General features: G+C 38.1%; 1 protein-coding gene across 2 annotated transcripts; it reads left to right on the top strand.

The window, feature by feature from the left end:
* Positions 1–2,462: 2,462 nt before the first annotated feature.
* On the top strand, positions 2,463–16,136 carry LOC102080457 (interferon-induced very large GTPase 1). Of its 2 annotated transcripts, none has more exons than XM_019358179.2 (7): positions 2,463–2,570; positions 3,611–3,702; positions 3,912–4,466; positions 5,439–5,467; positions 8,544–8,652; positions 10,176–10,210; positions 10,301–16,136. In XM_019358179.2, exons 2-7 carry the CDS (start codon positions 3,627–3,629, stop codon positions 15,074–15,076), a joined length of 5,580 nt encoding a protein of 1,859 aa, XP_019213724.1. In that variant the 5' UTR covers positions 2,463–2,570; positions 3,611–3,626; the 3' UTR covers positions 15,077–16,136. The 2 variants fall into 2 exon arrangements, with proteins under 2 accessions (XP_019213724.1, XP_019213723.1); XM_019358178.2 differs by having other exon boundaries at positions 5,436–5,467.
* Positions 16,137–21,766: the final 5,630 nt, after the last annotated feature.

The following is a 21,766-nucleotide window of genomic DNA, read 5'->3' as shown; positions in this document are numbered from 1 at the left end:
CACTTTTCTCTCTTGTTTAGACACTCTCAAAGTTCAAACCTTTGTAGAAAAATAAGTCCAGTATTATAGAATAAAACCAAAGATCAAACCCTGTTTTCAGGTCCAGAACATGGGAATAGAGCAGCTGCGAGAGAATTCAACATCAATGAATCATTAAAGAATCAATGAATCAGAAGTCCAACTTTTTGTGCGATGGTTATCTTCAGTCACACTGCTAACAATCGATGTAGCGATTCTATACTGTACAGGAGAGACGGCACGGAGGAGATCGACAGTGGTCTGCAGCCGATCAGGACACAGAACATGCTTCACTGTAAAAAAAAAAAAAAAGCATGCAAAATTGCACTACAAAAATCTGCTAAACAGCGCAGTTGCGAAAGGTGAACCGCATTATAGCGAGGGACCACTGTAATTTTGAAGGTAAGTCACAACATACCATTCATAAATACTAATGTATAGAAACCCTTACCAGCAATGATTCATTTATTTTTTGTGGCTTTTTTTCACGGCTTGTTGACATGCTGTGTAGGTGTGTTCTTGACTAGCTGATATCGACATAACGGGGGAAACATTTGACTATTGTTCACCTGTAGTTTGAATGCTGAACATTTGCCTGTTTAAATCATAAGAACTGTCACTATACAGAGATGTGCTTCTGAATGTAGACGATGTGTCTTCTGATTTTGTAATGCAGTTCTGCTTGTGTTGAGTGATGTAAACAACCAATCGATCTACACTCTTCAAACGTCAAAATTGATCATTTGATTTTTTTTATGACACAGCAGTGGTGAGTGTTCCCAACTTTTGCTCTTTGTAACTTAACGCGATCTTTCTGTTTTCATTTTTTGGACATGATTTTGGAGTCCATCTTCGTAGTAGCGACTGACCGCAAAATAAAGCTACAGGAAATGTACAACCCTACATCTAGTCTTAAAACAGGAAGTTAGCATTTACTCATGCACAGGGTCTATTGGGGAATCACAGCTCTGTTACTTTCAGTTTTAGGTGTGTGTGTACCATGTTTAGACATCTTTGTGAGGGCAGAAAATTGGCATGCTGCTATACTTGTGAGGACCAACAGTCACTTGGGGACAAAATGCCTGTCCTGATGAGGTTGAAGGCATTTTTGAGGCTCAAAATGTGGTTTTAGTGTCAGGGTTACAGCTAGGTTATGCTTAGGGTTAGGCACTCATATTTGATGGTTAAGGTTAGGGTAAGTGGGTAGGCAAAGCCTTATGTCAATTAGATGACCTCACAAAACTATGGAAGCAGGTGTGTGTGCTGTGTGTCCTTGTGTGTCCTTATGGGTCATTCCCATATAAGGTATTGTTTAAACATGAGAGTAGAATAGATCTTTATTGTCACTGTTACAAGAATAGTGAAACACAGTAAGTGGACATAAACTAGTGGGGGTGAATGTGCATGCAACCGGTGTGTGTATGTGCTATTTTTAGCTGGTTTATCAGTGTATGGCACAATGAACTCACTGGAAATCAGCTATTGTATAACTCTTCTTTGTTTTGTAAGATGTTTCACAATATGGCAAAAATATTATATGTAGATCGAACATCAGATTTTAAAAAACTAAAAAAAATGTGGATGTTAGATTTGTATTGGTATTGTTTATGGTCATTTATGCTTAGAAATATCTACCCATATATGCTTAGAGGTGTATAATCGATTGTGTAGTGATAGGATGTGTGATCCTTAGTAGGCTGTAAAAGGCTTTGTGTGCATTCCAGAGCTCTCTGACTTTCACACCCACATTTTAAGAGCATGGGAGAGGTCGTACCTTGTCTTATTGTTTTATGGTAGGATAAACGTGTTGTAGTCTAAGTGCCTTTTGTTTAGATGAACTGCTGGACTTCCAGGCCAGCAGGTTTAGGGAAGTCATATATGGGGTCATGCTTTGACCCCACACACACACACACACACACACACACACACACACACACACACACACACACACACAGGGTATTCTTTGTTCACATGCATACCTATGTAAGATGTCATATGTTAATGAACCTATGCATATTCATGTAACCACAATAAAAGAGCAGTGTTACGGGAGAGCGGACGAGAGCAACTGGAGTCAAGCGAAGGAACGGCGTTTGTTCAGTTCTCTCCCGTGCACGTGAAACATAAAGAACTTTGCCTACTTCGTGTCTTGCTTGCTGTGTAATTACATTGTCTTCAACGTTCCAGCGAATAGGTTCAAGCTACAAACCTATCACTGGACATTACTAGTAATCACTAAATCAAGTACTTGTTGAGCTATTCTTACCTTCAGTACTCACTAACTAAAGGTACAAGAACACTGCTGCAGATACCACACTAACGCCTGACAGCAGTGTTTAAAAGGTTTGGGGTAATGTGGCCAGTAAGCCTAACTGCTTTCCTGGAAATCACATGACTTCTGGGAAATACAGCTTTCTTACTTTCACTTTTACTATGTTGTGGGAGGGGTTTCTAGTGGTCTCACCCTATAACTGGGGACCACTGCGAACATTTCTGATAAGACTGCAACATCTATGCAGAGCAGGCTGAGCTGAGGAAGCACACAGTAAAAGGTAGGTTTACATATCATGATATGTTGTTTTGAATTCAGTCTTAAATATTGGCAAATTTTGTTCTCTGGTGACTCTGAAGGCTACCGAACCCAAAAAGGGTGACACTGTGCTTTTATAAAAGGGATCGGTTGAAGAGAGGAGGTAAATGACACAAATGTTCAGAAGCTTGGCCTGGCATCCAACTCATGTTGAATATAAAAGTTTACAGCGTAAACAATACCCTTTCTAAACAATCTCAGTGCTTCATGCTGTGACATTTCTTCTGTAGGTTGAATAAAACAAGTGAGTTCAGCCTGCAGAGGAAATGTCACAACATTTTCTCTGCAGGCTGAACTCACACACACAGACACAGACACACACACACACACACACACACAGTATGCTCTCACATTTAGAATGAGTTGCTTAATATAATGTATTTATTTATGTGTGTTTATTTATTTGTGTAATTTACAAATTCTCTTACAATTGTCCATTTTCTTTAATGCTATTGGGTTTTACAGAGATAACGCTTGTAGTTATTTATATGTCAGTAATAGGTGGTAATAAAAAGGATAAGGGACTATCAACAAAGTGCAACACCGAAAGAAAAACTCATCAATCATATGATAAAAGAGGACAACAAACTGCAAGCTGGTTTTCATTAAAAGTAATTGTTCTCCTCTAACCTGGAACATTAATGTCTCGGGTCTCTAAATGTAGTTGGCTGTGAGACAAGTGTGCAAGCACTGTTTGCAAAGTGCAACACTAAGAGTAACATTGTCATTGTACAAGTTGGACAAAGGAGCAAAGTGACTTTGGGAACTAAATTGTGTGCACATCAATGTTTCTACATAATTTAGGCGTCCTCGGGTGTTGAAGAACGGACTGACATGTTAATCTATTCTGTTAATCTATTCCTGAGGACAATGAAAGTAGGAAATAACCCCTAAACTGAAAGTTTTCATACAGAATTATACTACATGTATACTTAAAAGTAGTACTTTAATTATTTCAAATACTAATGTTACATTTTGCTGTATTTTCCTCTGACTGTAAAGATGAACAGACAATAAGATGGAAGATAACAATGATAACACAGCAGCTGGAGAGGGAGGAGGAAGTGAAACCAATTCTGTGACAAAGAACAAAGGTAATCAGAATTTTTTTAAAGAACATTTGTTAAAAATGTTGATGATACTACTGATTTGATAGTTTAAACTTCAGTTGTTTTTGTATTGTTTTGTTTGTTTCTTTCTTTCTTTCTTTCTTTCTTTCTTTAAAAAAAGCTTTATACAGCTTCAACAATGCCGTTTTTATAATCTGTAGTGTAATCTACTGATGTTCTTGTGTTTGTTTCAGAGCTGCCTGAGCTCACACTTGTATTAATTGGTGACTCAAACTCCATTGAGATTGGACCACAAAACATCTTACTTGACCATGAAGAGAGAAGAAATGTGGAACAGTTTTCATCCAAACTGTATGATTTCTGTGGTCGACAAATCTCTGTCATTAACATGCTTGGTCTAGAAAACATTGAAGAAATCCCAGTAAACCAGGGAATTCATGCCTTTCTATTACTGTTACCATATGGTCTGCATAACAGCCATTACAGCTCGAGAGTTCAGCAGCTAGAAAGAACTTTTGGGAAAAGATCTCTTCTTAATGTAATGACAGTTGTGACTCATAAGCCAGGGGAAAAATGTGAAAGTGCGCTGGCAGACCTGAAAGCTAACAGCGGTTTTAATGAAAAAAGATTCCACACATGCACAAGATGCATGACAGATGCCAACGACATAATAGATCTGTTGGAAAAAATAGATGTCATGGTCTCTGAGAACAATTGCTGCAGTGAACGTGATGAGCACAAAGAACACCTGGACTGCAAGTGTGACAAGGAAAAAGGGATCAGACATGGTGAGATTTTAATGTTTATAACTGGAATAATTATTATATTAAAGTGATGATTTGAACATTTTTGAAAAAAGATTGGTAATTATATTTGTAGCATTTGGGTTTTTGAGGGAATGCTGTATTTTTTTTTAATTTTATGAACACTTGATCCTGAATTTGTCCTCTTGTGGAGGTATGTAAGGATGACATGAGAGCTGATCACGTTTTACAACTTTAATCTCAGCTTCACTCAGCTGGTTTCACAAGGTGGCAAAACATATCTTAGAACCCAGAAACATTATTCCTCCCACTTTCCTTCTTGCTGGGTGTGAGTGGAGCCCCCTGGTGGTCTGCCACATTCTCACAATGCTTACTAAATTTTTTTTTTTTTAAATTATTATAGTTTTTGTGTTTTTGTTTTTTGTTTAATTTTATTCCTTCAAACGGGAATAAAATTAAAAAGCAGTTTCACCGCTGATCACAAACCACATACAAAATAATGAAGGACAAGACAGAAACTAATCACAGAATAAGGAGTCAGGGTAATTAGAAATAAGCCTAAAGCACATAAGACAAGAGACTGTCAATATAAGACATGAAATAACTATCACTGAGACCAGGCCTAAGACAGGAGCTAAACCATCACATCAACTTAGAAATAACACAAAGCTAAATAATAATACAAACACTACACAAATATGATTAAGAATCCAAAGCTAGAGAAAACTCAAAATATCCCCAAACCTAAAACCCTGGGTCCAATATTTTCTAAATATTTTAAGACTTGATTTGTCTTTTCACAAAGTGCTCTATATCTGCAATAACATCATATAACTTACACAATTAATGAATATTGCAAAAGGAAAAAGATTAAAGGGTCGGTTGGACGAGAAAATTTCCACATATAATGAATATATAGTAGGTGACTCTTGTGTTATAAAACTATGCTATGACCTGGTCCAATCTTTTTCTTCTTACATGATCCTTCATCAGAAGAGAGGGAGAATCCGACTGACAATCTAAAGGTAAGATTATTTTTTTCATGTACTTGACGATCAGTATAGCAATAAAAAAAATTTTTAAAGCCCTTTGAGTTCAGATTTTTTCGAACTGAAAAGTTCCAGCTTTGAAAGATACAATTTGGAACTTTGCATATTTTTACTATACTGTTGTTGCTGTCTGTCCTGTTGATCTTAATTTTTTTTTATGTACATGGAGGGTCTTTCGATATACTAAAAAAAGAGCATGTTGGATTTACTTAATTCTATAGTGGAAATGTGAGCTGCAGCAGAAAAACAGTTTTTTGACCGTGACATCGTTTGTTTGTATGTACGAGTCAGAAATGGATTTACAATGACTACCATCCTATCTTTATCCGGGCTGCAGAATATCCCAGAAGTGAAAGGTTAAGAGGCAGGGTACACCCTGGACAGTTTACCAGTCTATTACATAGAGACAAACAACCATTTGCACTCACATTCATGGGCAATTTGGAATCACCAATTTAACCTAATTCTAATTGCATGACTTTTAACTGTGGGTGGAAACCAAAATACCCAGAGAGAACCCACTGCAAACTAGCAAGAGTGTGGATTTGAACCTAGGCTCTTCTTGCTATGAGGCAACAGCACTATCCACCATGCCATCAATCCAGGCTTAATGAAGTAGGAAAGCTATGATTTCTGTACATTTTTGTCCTTGACAGGTTAAACCACAATAAATAGCGATAGCATACATATGGTGTGTGTAGTTCTCTGCCACTTACAACTCCAGTGATTTTCCTGCAGTTTGAAATCTCATGTGATCGTGTGAATTTCATGAGTCCAGGCAACTAACCACTGACTAGAATGTATCATGTCATCTAAACAAGAACAAATTAAGTTGTTGAATTTCTTCTATATCCTACATGATTTAATTATGTTCACCATAGAAACATGAAATTATTTTGTTCAAATTACAAGTTAAGATTTTTGTAAATGTAACAACCACCCAATGTCCTTTTTTCGATATACCAAAAAAAGTAGAGGCGGCTGCTCGACTTGACTGAGATGGATGCCTTCCTCAAACCACGATGAAATCACGTGCAGTGTTGCAAGATTTAACATTGCTATGTTATTGACTTACCTCACTCCAAAATGATATGAACACTTCAATATACCCTCTCTGCATATCATGTAGTTTCTACACTATATAGTTACACTTAACTTTAAAGCATGAGGCAATTGTGTTGAATACACGCAAGATGCTTACATAAATCCAAGAGATGGCCATTCTCTTTTTTTCAGTGTAGCTCATCATCTGCTGCTAATAAACATCCAACAAGTTCACTGTGAATCATTCCGGTTTGCTGATAAATGCATGATTTTATGTATGTATATTGGGACAGTGAACCCCCAGTGGCTCCAGCAGATCCCAGGAACAACATCTGAAGTCTCTGTCCAGAAAAGCTTGTCTCAAGCTTGAGTCCTCTGCACTGAAAAAAAGGGATTGGCCAACTCTTTGATTTACGTAAGCATCTTGCGTGTATTTAACATAAGTGCATCATGCTTTAAAGTTAAGTGTAACTATATAGTGTAGAAACTACATGATATGCAGAGAGGCTAGATTAAATTGTTCATTTCATGTTCGAGTGAAGTAAGTCAATAACTTTCAGTCTCGTGCGCTTTGGATCGTGGTTTCAGGAAGGCATCCATCTCAGTCAAATCGAGCAGCCGCTTCTACTTTTTTTTTGGTATACCGAAAAAAGTAAATTGGGTGGTTGTTACATTAAAAAAGTCTAACTTGTAATTTAAACACAATAATTTCATGTTTCTATGAACATAATTAAATCATGAAGGATCTGTACGAAATTCAACAACTTAATTTGTCCTTGATGAGATGACATGATACAATCTAGTAAGAGTGGTTAGTTGCTGAACTCATGAAATTCACAAGATCGCACGAGATGTCAAACTGCAGGAAAACACTGGAGTTATAAGAGGCAGACAACTACACACACACCACGTGTATGCTATTGCTATTTATTGTGGTTTAACCTGTCAAGGACAAAAACGTACAAAAAACTTCTGCATCAAGCCTTGAAATCATAGCTTTCCTACTTCTGTTAAGTCTGGATTGTTGGCATGGTGGTTAGTGTTGTTGCTTCACAGTAAGAAGATCCTGGGTTCAAATCCACAGTCTGGCTAGTTTGCACTGGTTTCTCTCTGGGTATTCTGGTTTCTTCCCACAGTTAAAAGCCATGCAGTTGTTGGAGTTAGGTTAATTGGTGATTCTAAATTACCTGTCAATGTAAGTGCAAATGGTTGTTTGTGATTGACTGGTGGGCTGTCCAGGGTGTACCCTGCCTTGAAACCTATCACTTCAGCGTTATTTCCCAGCCCCCCTGCAACCAGGATAAAGATAGGAGGATGGTATCCATTGAATTCTTATGGTAACCAGGATCTAGACTTTGTTGAATATTATGTAATATGAAGACAACATGTAGTATTTAAGTGACCAAGTAGTATTGGGGTAAAAGTTATTGAATAGTGTTGAAATAAAATGACAAAATTGTGAAGGATTAAAATATTCCAAGAGCTCAACTTACTTCATCTAAACATGTTTCAATCGCGTTTTATGAACACAAAATGCACATGTTTATTGAATATGAACAAGTTGTGTTGATTGAACTCAATTGTTTAAGTTTCTGCCAAAGCAAAACATTTGTGTGCAACCAATGTCCACTACTGAATCAAGTAAATCCAACATGGCCTTTTTTTCAGTGTGGCAGTTTGAGGGTCCTGCACAGTATCTTAGCTGTTCCTAGAACCCTGAGTGCTCAGATTACCACAGAGACCACTCTTACATTCACCGTCCACATCTGCTCCAGCTCCTTTCTTAGCCCTTGGTTTTTGTTGACCTTCTCACATCCCTTCTTCTGATGTTGCTATTACTTGGCATTGCTACATCAATCACAACAACCTTCTTACTCTGGTTTTCCACCACTACATATGCTGGATCTATTTTTTTTCTGTCCACTCTGGTGCTGTAATAATGTGAATTGTCCAACTGTTGGACTAATGAAGAATAAACTTAAGTTGTTTAAAATAATCCTTTTCATAGTGTGAGTCTTTGAATGGACCTGGTGTTGCTGAACACTCCCAGCAGAATGATGGCAGCGCAGGAGGAGAAGGTGGACACAAGACTGTATCAGCTGAAACTGAGGAGAAAGGTAACATCTTATTGAAGAATTACATTACATGCTTACTAATTCAAAGGTTTGTTTTGTTTTTTTCTTTAACTTGTTTGTTTTTTTTTCCACATGGTAGAACTTACAGCTCTTGCTGTATCAGAATGAGGCAACAGTGTAGAGTTGGATGTTATTCTAGTCGTTGCCCTCTTCTGACCCCAGAGTTTGTATCACAGCCAGTATAAAAGATTGATGTAGTTTCAAGGTCAGAAAAATGAAGCCATTTTGAAAGTGCCTTAAACCATTTTCTAGCTGAAGACCTCTAATGGCAGTTGCTGTTGTTGCAAATAGACCTCCTGTTTCATTGATCTGTAGGAAATGGCTTTCTGTCTTGACGGTTTGGCAAACAACTTGTCAATCTCAACTCATTACTAGAAAAGCGTGTGGTTTCGTAGTCATCCCCACCCATTCAAATCACATCCAGGTTTTTGCAAATGAAATGCAACAAGTTTGCAAACAATCATCTTGAGCCTTCAAAATGGGACTTCTGAAACCAGTGGGCGAGATCCCAGTAGCTGTATCTAGTGGGATCCCATCTTTTTTACTGAATATAGTTTTCGTGCAGTTGATATTATGAGGTTTGTACCCCTTAAAAACATAGCAGAGGAAAGATGGCGCTCTCTTCTGGATTTCTGAATTGCAACTGAATTTTCATGAAAGGGTGGGACCTTGGCAGCATGGTGAATTTCAATGTTTCACCACAGAACACGACATTGTCAAATCCCAATTATACATTGTCCAATATAATCCAAACTTTACATATTTGACGGGAGTCTGAGTCTCAAAACATCTATGTATCAGTATTAGGTCACAAATATTGTGGCACCTACCGAAGATAGGAAATATAGAGTAAGTTATGGTCATCATCCAATCTAGATGAAAGTTAAAGTGCTGATTCCATCCATGATACAAATTATTGACTGATTAGTATTTGATTAGTATTCTCCATTGCCATCTACTGGGCATAAAAATGTTTATGGTTTGTTGGGTTGCAAGGGCCTTTTAATCACTGCTTTCAGCTTTAATCGTCTTGTTTTTACTTCAGAGCACTATAAAGCTGTAGGGATCATTTTAGAGCTTCCCTCTCAATTGTTGTTTTAGCAAAAGGCTTGGTATTGGCTATAAAGCATCAAATATTAGAAAGACAATGCAAACCAGATGGGTTTGATAAGCATATGCATAGACACCCCACGACTGCACAATCTGGTCATAAATTCTGAGTATTGTGCAGTCATCTTCTTTTAACAGACTAGAGCTGCTTACACTTGTCAGCTCTTTTTTCCTTGTGTTTCTTGGGCCAATTAGTTTGTTTCTTAGTTCCATCATGGAGCCTGATTCATGCAGTCTGCTCAGAAGAGGTCAAATATAACTGATGGTCACAACACGTTAAGAAGACAAAACAAAAACAGAAAAAAAGAGTAGGTGTCTTCAAACTTTGTACTGTTAATACTTCCATGGTGAATTAATCTCTTGCTCTCCATGTCATAATTAAATCTGTTGTGCAGGTGCCTTCAAGGATGTGAGTGGAAACAAGGATAAGGTCAGAAACTTATACTATTTTGCATGATGTTAGCGATAAAATGTTATAATTTCTGCCAGTTAGAAATTTCTTCTTTTTTTTTAACTACAGACTTTGAATATTTCTGATGAGAGGAACAGTCAACGATTTCAAGCAGAAAGTGAAACACTGCTCAGAAGACTTAACCTTCAAGACAAACAACAGAAAATGTCACCAGCAGAATTTCTTAAATTAGGCCCTCCTGTGAAACAGAGCCATGACACATCTGAAGACGATCTAGCTCATACATTTATTCAGAGGTTGATGATGTTAGACTACAGAGCCAGACATATTCAGGTAAAACAAGACAATCCTGATGTGAGTTGTTCACAGTCTGTCCCAGTGTCTGACAGTGAAGACTTTGATGATCTATTTAGTGACAGTGTAGACTCTGATAACTCAATACAATCTCATGTGCATCCAATGGATGTTCAGATGGCAGTATTTCACTGTTCAGATAACTTTCTGAAGCAGAACCTGGTTACAAAGCTATCACAGTGTCAATACGCCTTACCTTTGCTTGTCCTTAACCCAGACACAAAGGATATTGAATGTCCTCTGTGGACATTCAGGCAAATAACAAAAGCATGGAAGATAGCTAAAATCAAAGATAATTCAAATGTTGTCAGCATGAAGAGTATGCCAATCTGCAAAGCTGAGACACCCATGGTGTCATTCTTCCGCCTGGGTTCACTGTCAGTGTCCAAATCTCAGCTCATGAACACTTTGATCAATGACCGTCACAGCACCTTCTTCCACAGGAACTGCCCAGGTAGCACCAAATCTCGCCTGCTGATGGATGGTGTGGCAGAGATTGCCTGGTACTGTCCTGCTGGAAAACCCAATGACTCCTTTACAGACTGCATTGCCTTTTGTAATCTTCATGGTGATGCTCTGTCATTTGAAAAACAGCGTGAGATACTGACAGAAAAATCTTCAGTCACTGTTGTTCTTGTGCCGACTCTGGAAAAAGGTCAGAAAAGTACCACAGTAATCCAAGACCTTTACAAGTTACCAAACCCTCTCATTATTCTCATTGCTGATAATGACCGTGGTGCAGTTCAAGTGAAAGATGGAAAATACAAAGTGGGTCTGAAAGACAGAAGTCAGTCAGATGTTTCTGAAGGACTGAAAGGAATTATCAGAAAGATTTTATCTGGACCTCACACATCCTTCCAGCTTGAATCCATGGCCAAAGTCCCTGGAGTCAGAGTGGATGAAAATGATGAAGTCTGTCAAAAAGGGAAATCAGCTGCATTGAAAACAGTTAATATGCTTCAAGGGATGGAAATTTCAGAGATCAAAGATACATTTCTACCTTGTCAAGGTGATCTGTGGCAAAAGTGGTGCAGAATAAATAAAGAGCTGTATCACCTTAAAGGACACACTGAGCAGGAAAAAAGTGAGAAACAACAGCAGCTGATGCAAATAAGACAAAATCAATGCAAAGCTTCATGTAGGGAACTGATGAAGTCATTCACAGAAAGCCTCTTGTCTTTGCCATCAAAAGAGAAGGAGTACTTCCTGAAATGGACTCAGATCTTAATAGATGCCCTATCCACAGACGATCTCTCTTCAATTCTCCAAAGCTATGATGAAAAGTGGACTGAGGTCTTGACTCTGAAGAAGAAACACGACAAATCTGCCTTGTTAACAAGCAAACAAACAGAGCTTGAACAAATCTCCAAAAAACTGCAGTCTGCAACCTTTGGCCTGGAGCACATCTTCAGAGAAATGGGACAGATCTATGAAGCCCATAGAGCAGTACAAGCAGAGAGCAGAGCAGTAAAACCAAAACATACACACACTGACTGGTCTAAATACCCTAAACTGGCTGCAGATCTGATGATTTCAGGACACCCAGTGGAGCTGATGGATGGTGATGCAGGTCATGTCCCGTTAACATGGATCTCTAGTCTTTTAGATGAAGTCATCAAGAAACTAGGCGACCAGAGAGTTTTTGTGTTGTCAGTTTTGGGCGTACAAAGCAGTGGAAAATCAACAATGCTGAATGCCATGTTTGGACTGAAGTTTGCAGTGAGTGCAGGCAGATGCACCAAAGGTGCCTTCATGCAGCTGGTCAAAGTGTCAGAGGAAATCAAGAAAGACTTCAAGTTTGAATATGTTCTAGTGGTGGACACTGAAGGACTACGGGCTCTTGAGCTGGCAGGAAATAGTACTCGTCATCATGACAATGAATTAGCAACATTTGTTGTTGGTCTGGGAAACATGACACTGATCAACATCTTTGGTGAGAATCCAGCTGACATGCAGGATGTCCTGCAGATTGTTGTTCAGGCTTTCATGAGGATGAAGAAAGTTAAACTTTCTCCGAGTTGTGTGTTTGTTCATCAGAATGTGACAGATATCGCAGCTGCTGAGAAAAACATGGATGGGAAAAGACGCCTGCAAGAAAAACTGGACCAGATGGCTCAGCTAGCTGCTAAAGAGGAATCATGTGATGCTGAGTGTTTTGGTGATGTCATTGCCTTTGATGTGCAAACAGATGTGAAATACTTTGCCCAGTTATGGGAGGGAAGTCCACCGATGGCTCCTCCAAATCCAGGCTACAGTGAGAGTGTCCAAGAGCTGAAAAACATCATCCTGTCTAAGGCTAAACAGTCTGCTGGCGTAAAACTGTCACATTTCAAAAGCAAAATTCATGACTTGTGGAATGCACTGATGAATGAGCACTTTGTTTTCAGCTTCAAAAACACACTGGAAATCGCAGTTTACAGAAAACTTGAGGTTGAATATGGGAACTGGACCTGGGCCCTGAGGAGCAACATGCTGACTATTGAAAACCAGCTTCATACCAAAATTGAAAATGAAGAACTTGATGAAATTAAGCGTAGTGATATTGTTAAAGAAATGAGCAAAACATCTGAAAAAATCAAGAAAGATATGTCAAAGTACTTTGAGGATGACAAAGACAAAGAAATGTTGGTTCAGTGGAGAGGCCAATTTGAAAATAAAATAAAGGAGTTCCAAGAGGAACTGGTGAGAGGTGTGGAACGAAAACTGGATGAAGTTATTCAGCAGAAGAAAGCTTGTAAAAAGCTGGATGATAAGAAGACAGACTTTGAGAACAAGCTGCTGCAAAAGAGCAAAGAGCTCGCTCATCAGTTAAAAGACAAACCAAAAGATGACAGGGAACTTCAAAAACAGTTTGATGGTGTTTGGAGTGACTTGGTGAGAGAATTAACTAGAGATACACAACCCATTAAGGACATCAATCTTGAAGATGACCAGGCAAATATCCTTCATATCCTTGGTTTTGAATGGAATCTCATATTTGGATGCAAAAAGAATGGCAGATACAAAACAATATCCCAGGTCAGTGATTACACTGAATACGTAGTCCTTCACAAGCACCAAAACACAAGAGATCAGTGGTTTCCCAGGCAAATGTATGAAAAACTAAAATGTCAGTTTAAAGGACTTCTTGAGCATGGGGACCAGGAACTGATTACATCACTAATAACCAATGTTGAAAACCAGTCTCTTCATGAAATTATGAAGAAACCTGTAGCAACAAGAGGCTACAGTTCAGCTTACTTACAAGAAGTGGCCCAAAATGTTAAGCGGACAGTGACAGAGTTTGAAAAGAACAAGAAGTATGCTTTCAAGAAGGAGTTCACAGTTGATCTCCTACTGTACATATTTGACAGGGCAGCGACTTGGCTTTCACAGTCTCACAAAATATTCACTGTGAAAAATGATGCACGCATTTACTTAGAAAGCAAGAAAACACAATACTACAACATTTTTAGAAGCTTCTGCAAAGGAAACTCATCTGCTGTTGTGTTTGGAGAAATGATCCATGAAAAACTGAAGGTTTCCATTGTTGAAGAAGTATGTAACAATACTGCCATTGATCTCGCTGGAGAGATGAGGTGCACTATCCCAGCATTCAAAGAGAACAGACTGAACTTAGAGAAACATTTGTTGAAGTCACTTGCAGAGAAAGGTAACTTTGATGCTTTCATCATCTACATTCGAAATCCAAGGAAGCAGGTCGAGGCTTTTATTGAAGAGAGAGTAAACACATACATGTCCAGAGAATCCAAAGATAAAGCCCTGAATACACTCAGGAAAAATGTGGACAACGTGTATACGTTTGTCTGTCAAGCTTTATTTGATGCAACAGTTAAAGTCAAAACCAAGAAAGGAGATATTGACATGTGGGTTAAGGAGTTTTCCACTTTCCTTAAAGTTAGACTGACTCTTGGTGCCATTTCTTGTCAAAACTTCAAGGACATAAATAATTTTGACTTCCTTAAAGAAGAGATTGAGAGAGGTCTTGCAACCATCAAAAAGGAGATGAGCCAGCTTTCTCTTGATAAGATGAAAGAATTCAGACAGAAACCTGAGCAAATCCTCATTGATCAGCTGTGTAACTGTTGCTGGGAAACCTGCCCGTTCTGTAGAGCTGTTTGTACCAACACTGTTAAAGATCACAGTCCTGACGACCACAGTGTCCCCTTTCATCGATCTTCTGCAGTAACTGGTAGATACTTCAGAGGCACTGAGGAAATGAGTATTGAGTTCTGCACAACAAAGGTTACAAGTGATTTGAGATTTTATCTTGGTGGTGATTCAGAAGAATCCATTCCTTACAAAATTTACAAAACAGCTGGACCACCATATGTAAACTGGAGCATTACCCCTGATCAGTCTAAGCTGAAGTACTGGAAATGGTTTGTGTGGCAATATCAAGAGGAACTGGAAAAGTACTATGATTTAAAATTCAAAGGGGATGGTCAGATTCCCAGTGAGTGGAAAACACACACTAAAGAAGATGCGATTGAAAGTCTGGATGAAATGTACCATACACGCTGTCAGTGAGTCAGCACATTTTCAACTCTGCTGAAAATCACAACAGCTGTTCTCAGTTGATTATTCACAAAATAGATAAAGATGACATATAATACTGATTTAAACATTTAATGTGAAGAATCAATAAGTGATTAAACTGGTAAACAGAAAACTGCTTCATAGACATAAACAGAGAGAGAGAACATAGGAACAATAATCATTTTGAGAATGCAGTGAGAAATATGTCAATGTTAATACTAAATCACTGTGTCATCAACAAAGTTTGTGATTAGGAAATCTTTCTCATATAGGAAAAGCAGAACACAATATTTAGTTTTTTGTTTATTTTTCAAGAAAAACACAAAGAGCACTGATGAAATTATTGTATGTAAGGTTGGTTTAAAAATTGTATTTAATCATATCATAATCATATATTTGAAGTTTAGCTCATGCAGAATGAATTGTTCTTGATACTCTCTATATATATTATATAAGAGCATCATTTAAAAAAAAAAAAAATTGAACATGAACAGAGAGATATTATATGTTTCTGATGCTTTAAAAGCAACTTTCTGCTGCTCCTGTCTTACAAGGATTCACCGCACCAAATATTTTCTCTCAGTTTAACATAGCCAAAAATTACACTGAAATTGAGATTGTTTATCTTAAGTAACAAATCTAATGCACTATGATTTTGTTTTCAAGGATATTTTTACTGATTACAATGCTGATAAATGCACCATTAGTAGTATAACATAAAAAAAATTAAGATGAATTATGACGCTTAAAGGGGGTGGTGGTACATCCAGTAATAAATGTGCACTGAGAAAAACTGAAGTGCCTCAGCATCTGCCAGACTGACTCCACAGCCAGTGATCCATCTGTGCATGCATCTATTCATTTTCTTAACTGCTGGTCTGATTCAAGCTCATGTGTTGCACCATACCTACAGAATATTAGAATATTTGTTGGAAAGCATGCCTTTAATGACACGTTTTGGCAAATGGTTTAGAGATTTTTCTTTGTCTATAACTGCAATGTAATTATCAGACTGATAATAAACAGAGATGATGTTCTATTCTTCAAGTCACTGATTGTCTGTGTCTTTTATCTATTATGTACATAACAATCACAGTTTACATACATGATCTTAGTCACAGATGATAATTGTGGTGTAAGATTTATTTTCTGATGTCTTGATCACATATTTTAACCATATCACTTTAGTATCTGTAGAATCACTATGCCATTTTATATGCCATATTTGTGTTCTGGGGGCCTCTGGACGTCTGGAGTTTTGATCTCCTCCACACCTGCGTCATGCCCTGGAGGACGGGGCAGTGGCCCCCCACACCCTCTAGCAGATCATTACATGAAGGAACCTTTAACAAACAAAAAAACCACAAAAAAACCACAAAAAAAAACCAAGCGCGTCCATGCTCACAGGTGTACACACAGGTGATCACACACAAACTACACCCTTTTTGGCTCTTACCTCAAAGCACACTGTGCGCTGTCGATCTTACGCGCTGCACAATAATGTCTAACATTTAATATTTACTGTCATATTCCCATAGATCATTGTGATGTTGTTTATTACTCTCGTTTTCTTCTGCTTGCTTTCTCTTTCTTTCTCAACAGGTGATCCAGATGATCGATATATGTATATTTTGTCTGCTTGTTCTGTTGGTTTTTGGTTTTTTGCCCTTTTTCCCCGTCCCTCTTCCCCGCTGTTTTTCTTTCCCTCTTTCTTTCTCCCCTTTCTTTCCCCCAGTTAAGTCTGTCCCGTATTCAGCAAGTGAAAATAAAATAAACAATAAAAGGTGAATCAAATGGACCATTACGGCAAGGCTGGGATGGTCAATTTGGTAAAGTAAATCCGTTGGGCATCTTTCTTCGCCTTTAGACAATAATCCTGATGGCAAAAGAACCAAATGGGACAGGTAAAAAAAAAAAAAAAAAAAAAAAAAAAAAGACTCACTATGCCACCAGTTGTATGCATGTGCACTACAAATGGGTGACGGCTAAGCAGAAAACAATGTCGTAATTCTCTCTCTGAAGAGAAGGGTTTCAAGGATGAGCTGAAGGTATAGACTCACCTGATGTGTTGAGAAATTTTCTTTGTCTCTGAGTTTGGTTAAGGCATATAAGACATGAGCAACCGCGCCCATTTTCAGAGACTGCTTAGGTGATTGACCAGAGTCTCTCCATATTGCAATGTTATTAAACTCACTTCAAATCATGCTCACTGAGGTGTTTGCAGGTTTTATTTAAAATTTCCACAACATAATTCAGTAGGATTCCAATGCTAGATGGCTTTATTGATTTGACTGATATATGATATATTTCAGGGGTGGCCAACTCCAGGACTATTTTTTTTTTTGACTATTTTTTGTGTTTGGAACTTAAAAGGCCGTAACAGTCTTGTTTTATTGTCTTTGAAGGGTTGCAGCCTAATCTGTATCAGTAAAGCTGTGTGAGAGAACAAGTCCAATCAAATATATCAGGGGTGGCCAACTCCAGGCCTCAAGAGCCAGTGTTCTGCAGGTTTTAGATAACACCCTCGGTCAAAACACCCAAACCATTAGTTCATTATCAGGCCTCTGGAGAATTTCAAGAAATGTTGAGGAGGTAATTTAGCCATTTGAATCAGCTGTGATGGATCAAGGACACATCTATAACCTGCAGGACACTGGCTCTCGAGGCCTGGAGCGGCCCATCCCTGATATATTTGATTGTTGTTCTCTCACACAGCTTTACTGATACAGATTAGGCTGCAACCCTTTAAAGATAATAAAACAAGACTGTTACGGCCTTTTAAGTTCCAAACACAAAAAATAGTCCAAGAAAAGGCCATGGGTGGCAGCGGGAGGTTTGTTTTAGAACGCAATTCTGACTTCATTGTTAAAAATTATATGGCATTTATTTCGTAGAGAAATATAAACAAAAATCAACCAAATAATTTCTTACAACTTAAAATTAAATGAAAGTTAATTTAATCTGCTTTAACAAGTTCAAAAAGTGCTCAAAAAATCATTTTAAACCCTCTCATCGTCCCATCTGACATTTGGCAAACAAAAATCATTTTTCCTACAACCCTCCTTGATTAATGAGAGGGTCCAGAAGTTAATAAACCAATCACTTTCCAAAAAACATTTCCAAAAGTAAAATAAATTACAAAGACCATTTGAGTTTTGCACAGTATCATATATACAGTATATGCACAAACTAAACTTACCAAACAGTCCTACAGATAATTGAATACATGGGAGGAAACTGTTTAAACACAGCTACCATCTTTCTTCTTGGGAGACAAAAGGTAACTTATTTAAAGTAAGAAACCAATTTTAACATAACAAAAACACCTTAGTAGTTACAGCGCCAAATCACAACAACAGTTGCCTCAAGGTGCTTTATATTGTAAGGTAGACCCTACAATAATACATACAGAAAAAACAGCAATCATATGACCACCTATGAGCAAGCACTTTGACAACAGTGGGAAGGAAAAACTCTTTTAACAGGAAGAAACTTCCAGCAGAACCAGACTCAGGGAGGGGCGGGGCCATCTGCTGCGATCGTTTGAGGTGAGAGAAGGAAGACAGGATAAAAAACATGCTGTGGAAGAGAGCCAGAGATTAATAACGGGTATGATTCAATGCAGAGAGGTCTATTAACAGACCTTCTTCAGAATAGATATTCCTGTGTGAATATCTTGTAAAAACAGGCATGCACTTCACCACAACCACTCAAAAAACTCAACTCAAAAACTAAAAAAACCCACCATACCCATGTTACAAGATACACAACATCTACAGCAATATTTAGTTAAAGAGAGTTTTTTCATGGTTCAGGGGTTGCTCTGCAGAGGATGGTTGATGCTAAAGTGTACAATTTGCCAGAATTAGCCCATTAAAATGAAGAATGTTCCCTTTTTTAAAGAAGGAAAAGACATTTAGTCTTTTCATTTAAATATATATCTTTAAACTGCTTAAAAATATAACCTGACGTTATGCTAGCTTCTAGCTTTGCTTGAAAGTGTTAAAAATAAACCAGATGACACAAACTAAAAAACTTAAAAGTCAACCAAACGCATCCAGAGGTTGAGGGATATGAGCAAGGAATGAACAATCTTTACAATGGATCTCTCTGCATCCTTCAAAATAACCCCTTTTATTTTCTACTCCGCTCAAGCTCTCAGATCCACATTATTCAGCTCAAGTTGCTGAGAAATACATTATTAGAATGAGAAGAAGACTTGAGAATGAATGAGCGTTTTTAGTTTAGCACAAGTATTTTACTGTTTATTAGTGTTAATATTTTCAGTTCCACCTGGAGGTCACCTGGGTCAAATATGCCCATAATTCCCTAACCTCCTCTTCCACCAGGTTGTGTTCATTCAAAGCCTATCTAGGGTAAACTGCTGATCTTTTTTAGCCTTAATTGCCTGTTCGATCAATCCCACTCCATCTTCATTGCTGTTGGCATCTGTGGAAGTACATGAAAACAGCCTTGCTGCAAACAGCAGAACAGAATAAGCAGGTGACAGATCGTTGTTGGACCGTCTATGCTGCAGGTCAAAAGGTTTTTTTTCCCTCTAAAAATATTCTCTCACAAACTGAGTCTAACAAACCAAATTTCATTGGACCATTTAAAATAGACACCATAGTTAACCCTGCCTCTGGATCAAACTATGGATCAAATTGGATCATTCTGTGGATGGATCAAGGATCAAACTGTGCTCCTCATGCTATTCCTGAGCCATTTCTGTTTTGTGGCAGGGCACATTATTGTGATGAAAGAGGCCAAAGCCATCAGGGAGTACTGTTTCCATGAAAGGATGTTCATGGTCCATAACAGTGCTTAGGTAGGCAGTACATGTCAAAGTAAAGTCCGCATGGATGGCAGGATCTAAAGCTTCCCGGCAGAACATTTCCCAAAGCATCACACTGCCTCCGCCAGCTTGCCTTCTTCCAATAGTGCATCCTGGTACCAGGTGTTGCCCAGTTAAGCAATGCAAACTCACCCGGTCCTCCAGGTGATGTAAACGAGAACCTGATTGATGAGACCAGGCCACCCTCTTCCATTCTTCTGTGGTCCAGTTCTGGTGCTGTGTTGGACAGGGGTCAGCATGGGCACCCTGAGTGGTCTGTGGCCATGCAGCCCTATATGCACCAAACTGTTATGTGTATTCTGACACCTTTCTGTCAGAACCACCATGAACTTTTTTTTTGATAATCTGCTTTAAAGTAGCTCATCTCGAAATACACAAGCCAGCCAATGAGACTTGGGTCCCCATGACCCTGTTACTGATTCATCACTGTTTCTTTCTTGGACAACATTTGATAGATACTGACAAATGCAGACCAGGGACGCCCCAAAAGAGCTGTACTTTTAGAGATGCTGTGACTCAGTCGTCTACCCATCACAATTTGTTCCTTGTCAAACTTACTCAAATCCTTACTATTACACATTTTTCCTGCTTCTAACACATCAATTTGAGGATGAATAATTCACTTTCTACCTAATATATAGGAGTGAATTTTTAAAAAAAACTATCGATTTTCTGATCCAAATCTTAGTTTGAATAATGTGAAATCAATTAATTAAATCCTCAATGGATTTTTAAATATAAGTGTATTTTGCCAGAAATGCCAAAATATCAGGTGTAAGCTCACAAACAATTTTAAAAAAAACCCAGCTAAAACGGCAAATGAGAGCAGGTAAAAGGATTCTACAAAAAGACGCTGTGCTTCACTTCAGCAGCATCAGGTAATGGTCATTTGTTGAGTCATGGTTTTCTTCAGTTTTTGTTCCACTGCAGAATATTTTTAAGGTTATCTGCTATTAAAAGCCAGGCCAGGAAAATCTCCTTCATATTTTTCAGTTTTATTCTCAGTTACTTTGACTCAAAGGCATCTGCTGTGATGTTTACACCTCTGAAGTCTCACAAGTATGAGATATGTTTTTATACATATATATAACTATATGGATATGTACTGTTAAATGATCAGAATTATAATGTGACTCAAAGACTGCAAGGTGCCCAGGTCCTGTGGCAAGTTTGGTTTTCACCAATTGTGTTGTGCATTACGGCCAAAAATCTTTGGTCTTTTCTGTCTAATTCAAATTGTTCTAAAAGTCTTGTGGTTTATTTACATCAAACTTTCCTAACTTAAGCTGTGTTGCCATGTAGAAGAAGCTTTCACTGACCACCATTCCAAGCACGCTATACTTTTAATCTTTTTTTTTTTTTTAATTGAACTGTCATGAACTTCAACACTTAATATGCCAACTGAGCAGCTACTTACTCTCCTGATTTCTATTGAAACAATAAGGGAGTCTAAAGCACTCTGAGCTGTTTGAGAGACCAGACTAGAGCTATGAAAGTCATGTGAAAAAGAAAGTTTCCACTGGACTCTGTGCAGTCCTGTACACCAAATCACCAGTTAACCTAACATGCATTTCAAAGGAAACTGGAAACCTATGGAGGCACAAGTAACATACAAACTCCACAAAGAAAAGTGTTAACCAGGAACCCTCGTGCCCCACATGCATTTTGTATCATTTGGAGCCATTTTTCTCTGCATGTTTTATCTGCATGTTTACATAACTATAAATAATCAGTCATTGGATTTAGCAAAGAACTAATATATTTGCATTTTCTTCTATTGTTCTGTATCATACTTTTACTCTTTCATGCCTCGACTTATACTGTGT

Source organism: Oreochromis niloticus, linkage group LG4 (genome assembly GCF_001858045.2).
Source record: "Oreochromis niloticus isolate F11D_XX linkage group LG4, O_niloticus_UMD_NMBU, whole genome shotgun sequence".
Taxonomy (NCBI): domain Eukaryota; kingdom Metazoa; phylum Chordata; class Actinopteri; order Cichliformes; family Cichlidae; genus Oreochromis; species Oreochromis niloticus.
This window is presented reverse-complemented; position numbering and strand designations above follow the sequence as displayed.

Coding starts and splice junctions, on each gene's coding strand:
- LOC102080457 (XM_019358178.2), top strand. CDS start 3,627: ATGGAAGATAACAATGATAACACAGCAGCTGGAGAGGGAGGAGGAAGT. Junction 4,467..5,435: donor GGAAAAAGGGATCAGACATG/GTGAGATTTTAA, acceptor ATCCTTCATCAG/AAGAGAGGGAGAATCCGACT. Junction 5,468..8,543: donor ATCCGACTGACAATCTAAAG/GTAAGATTATTT, acceptor TCCTTTTCATAG/TGTGAGTCTTTGAATGGACC.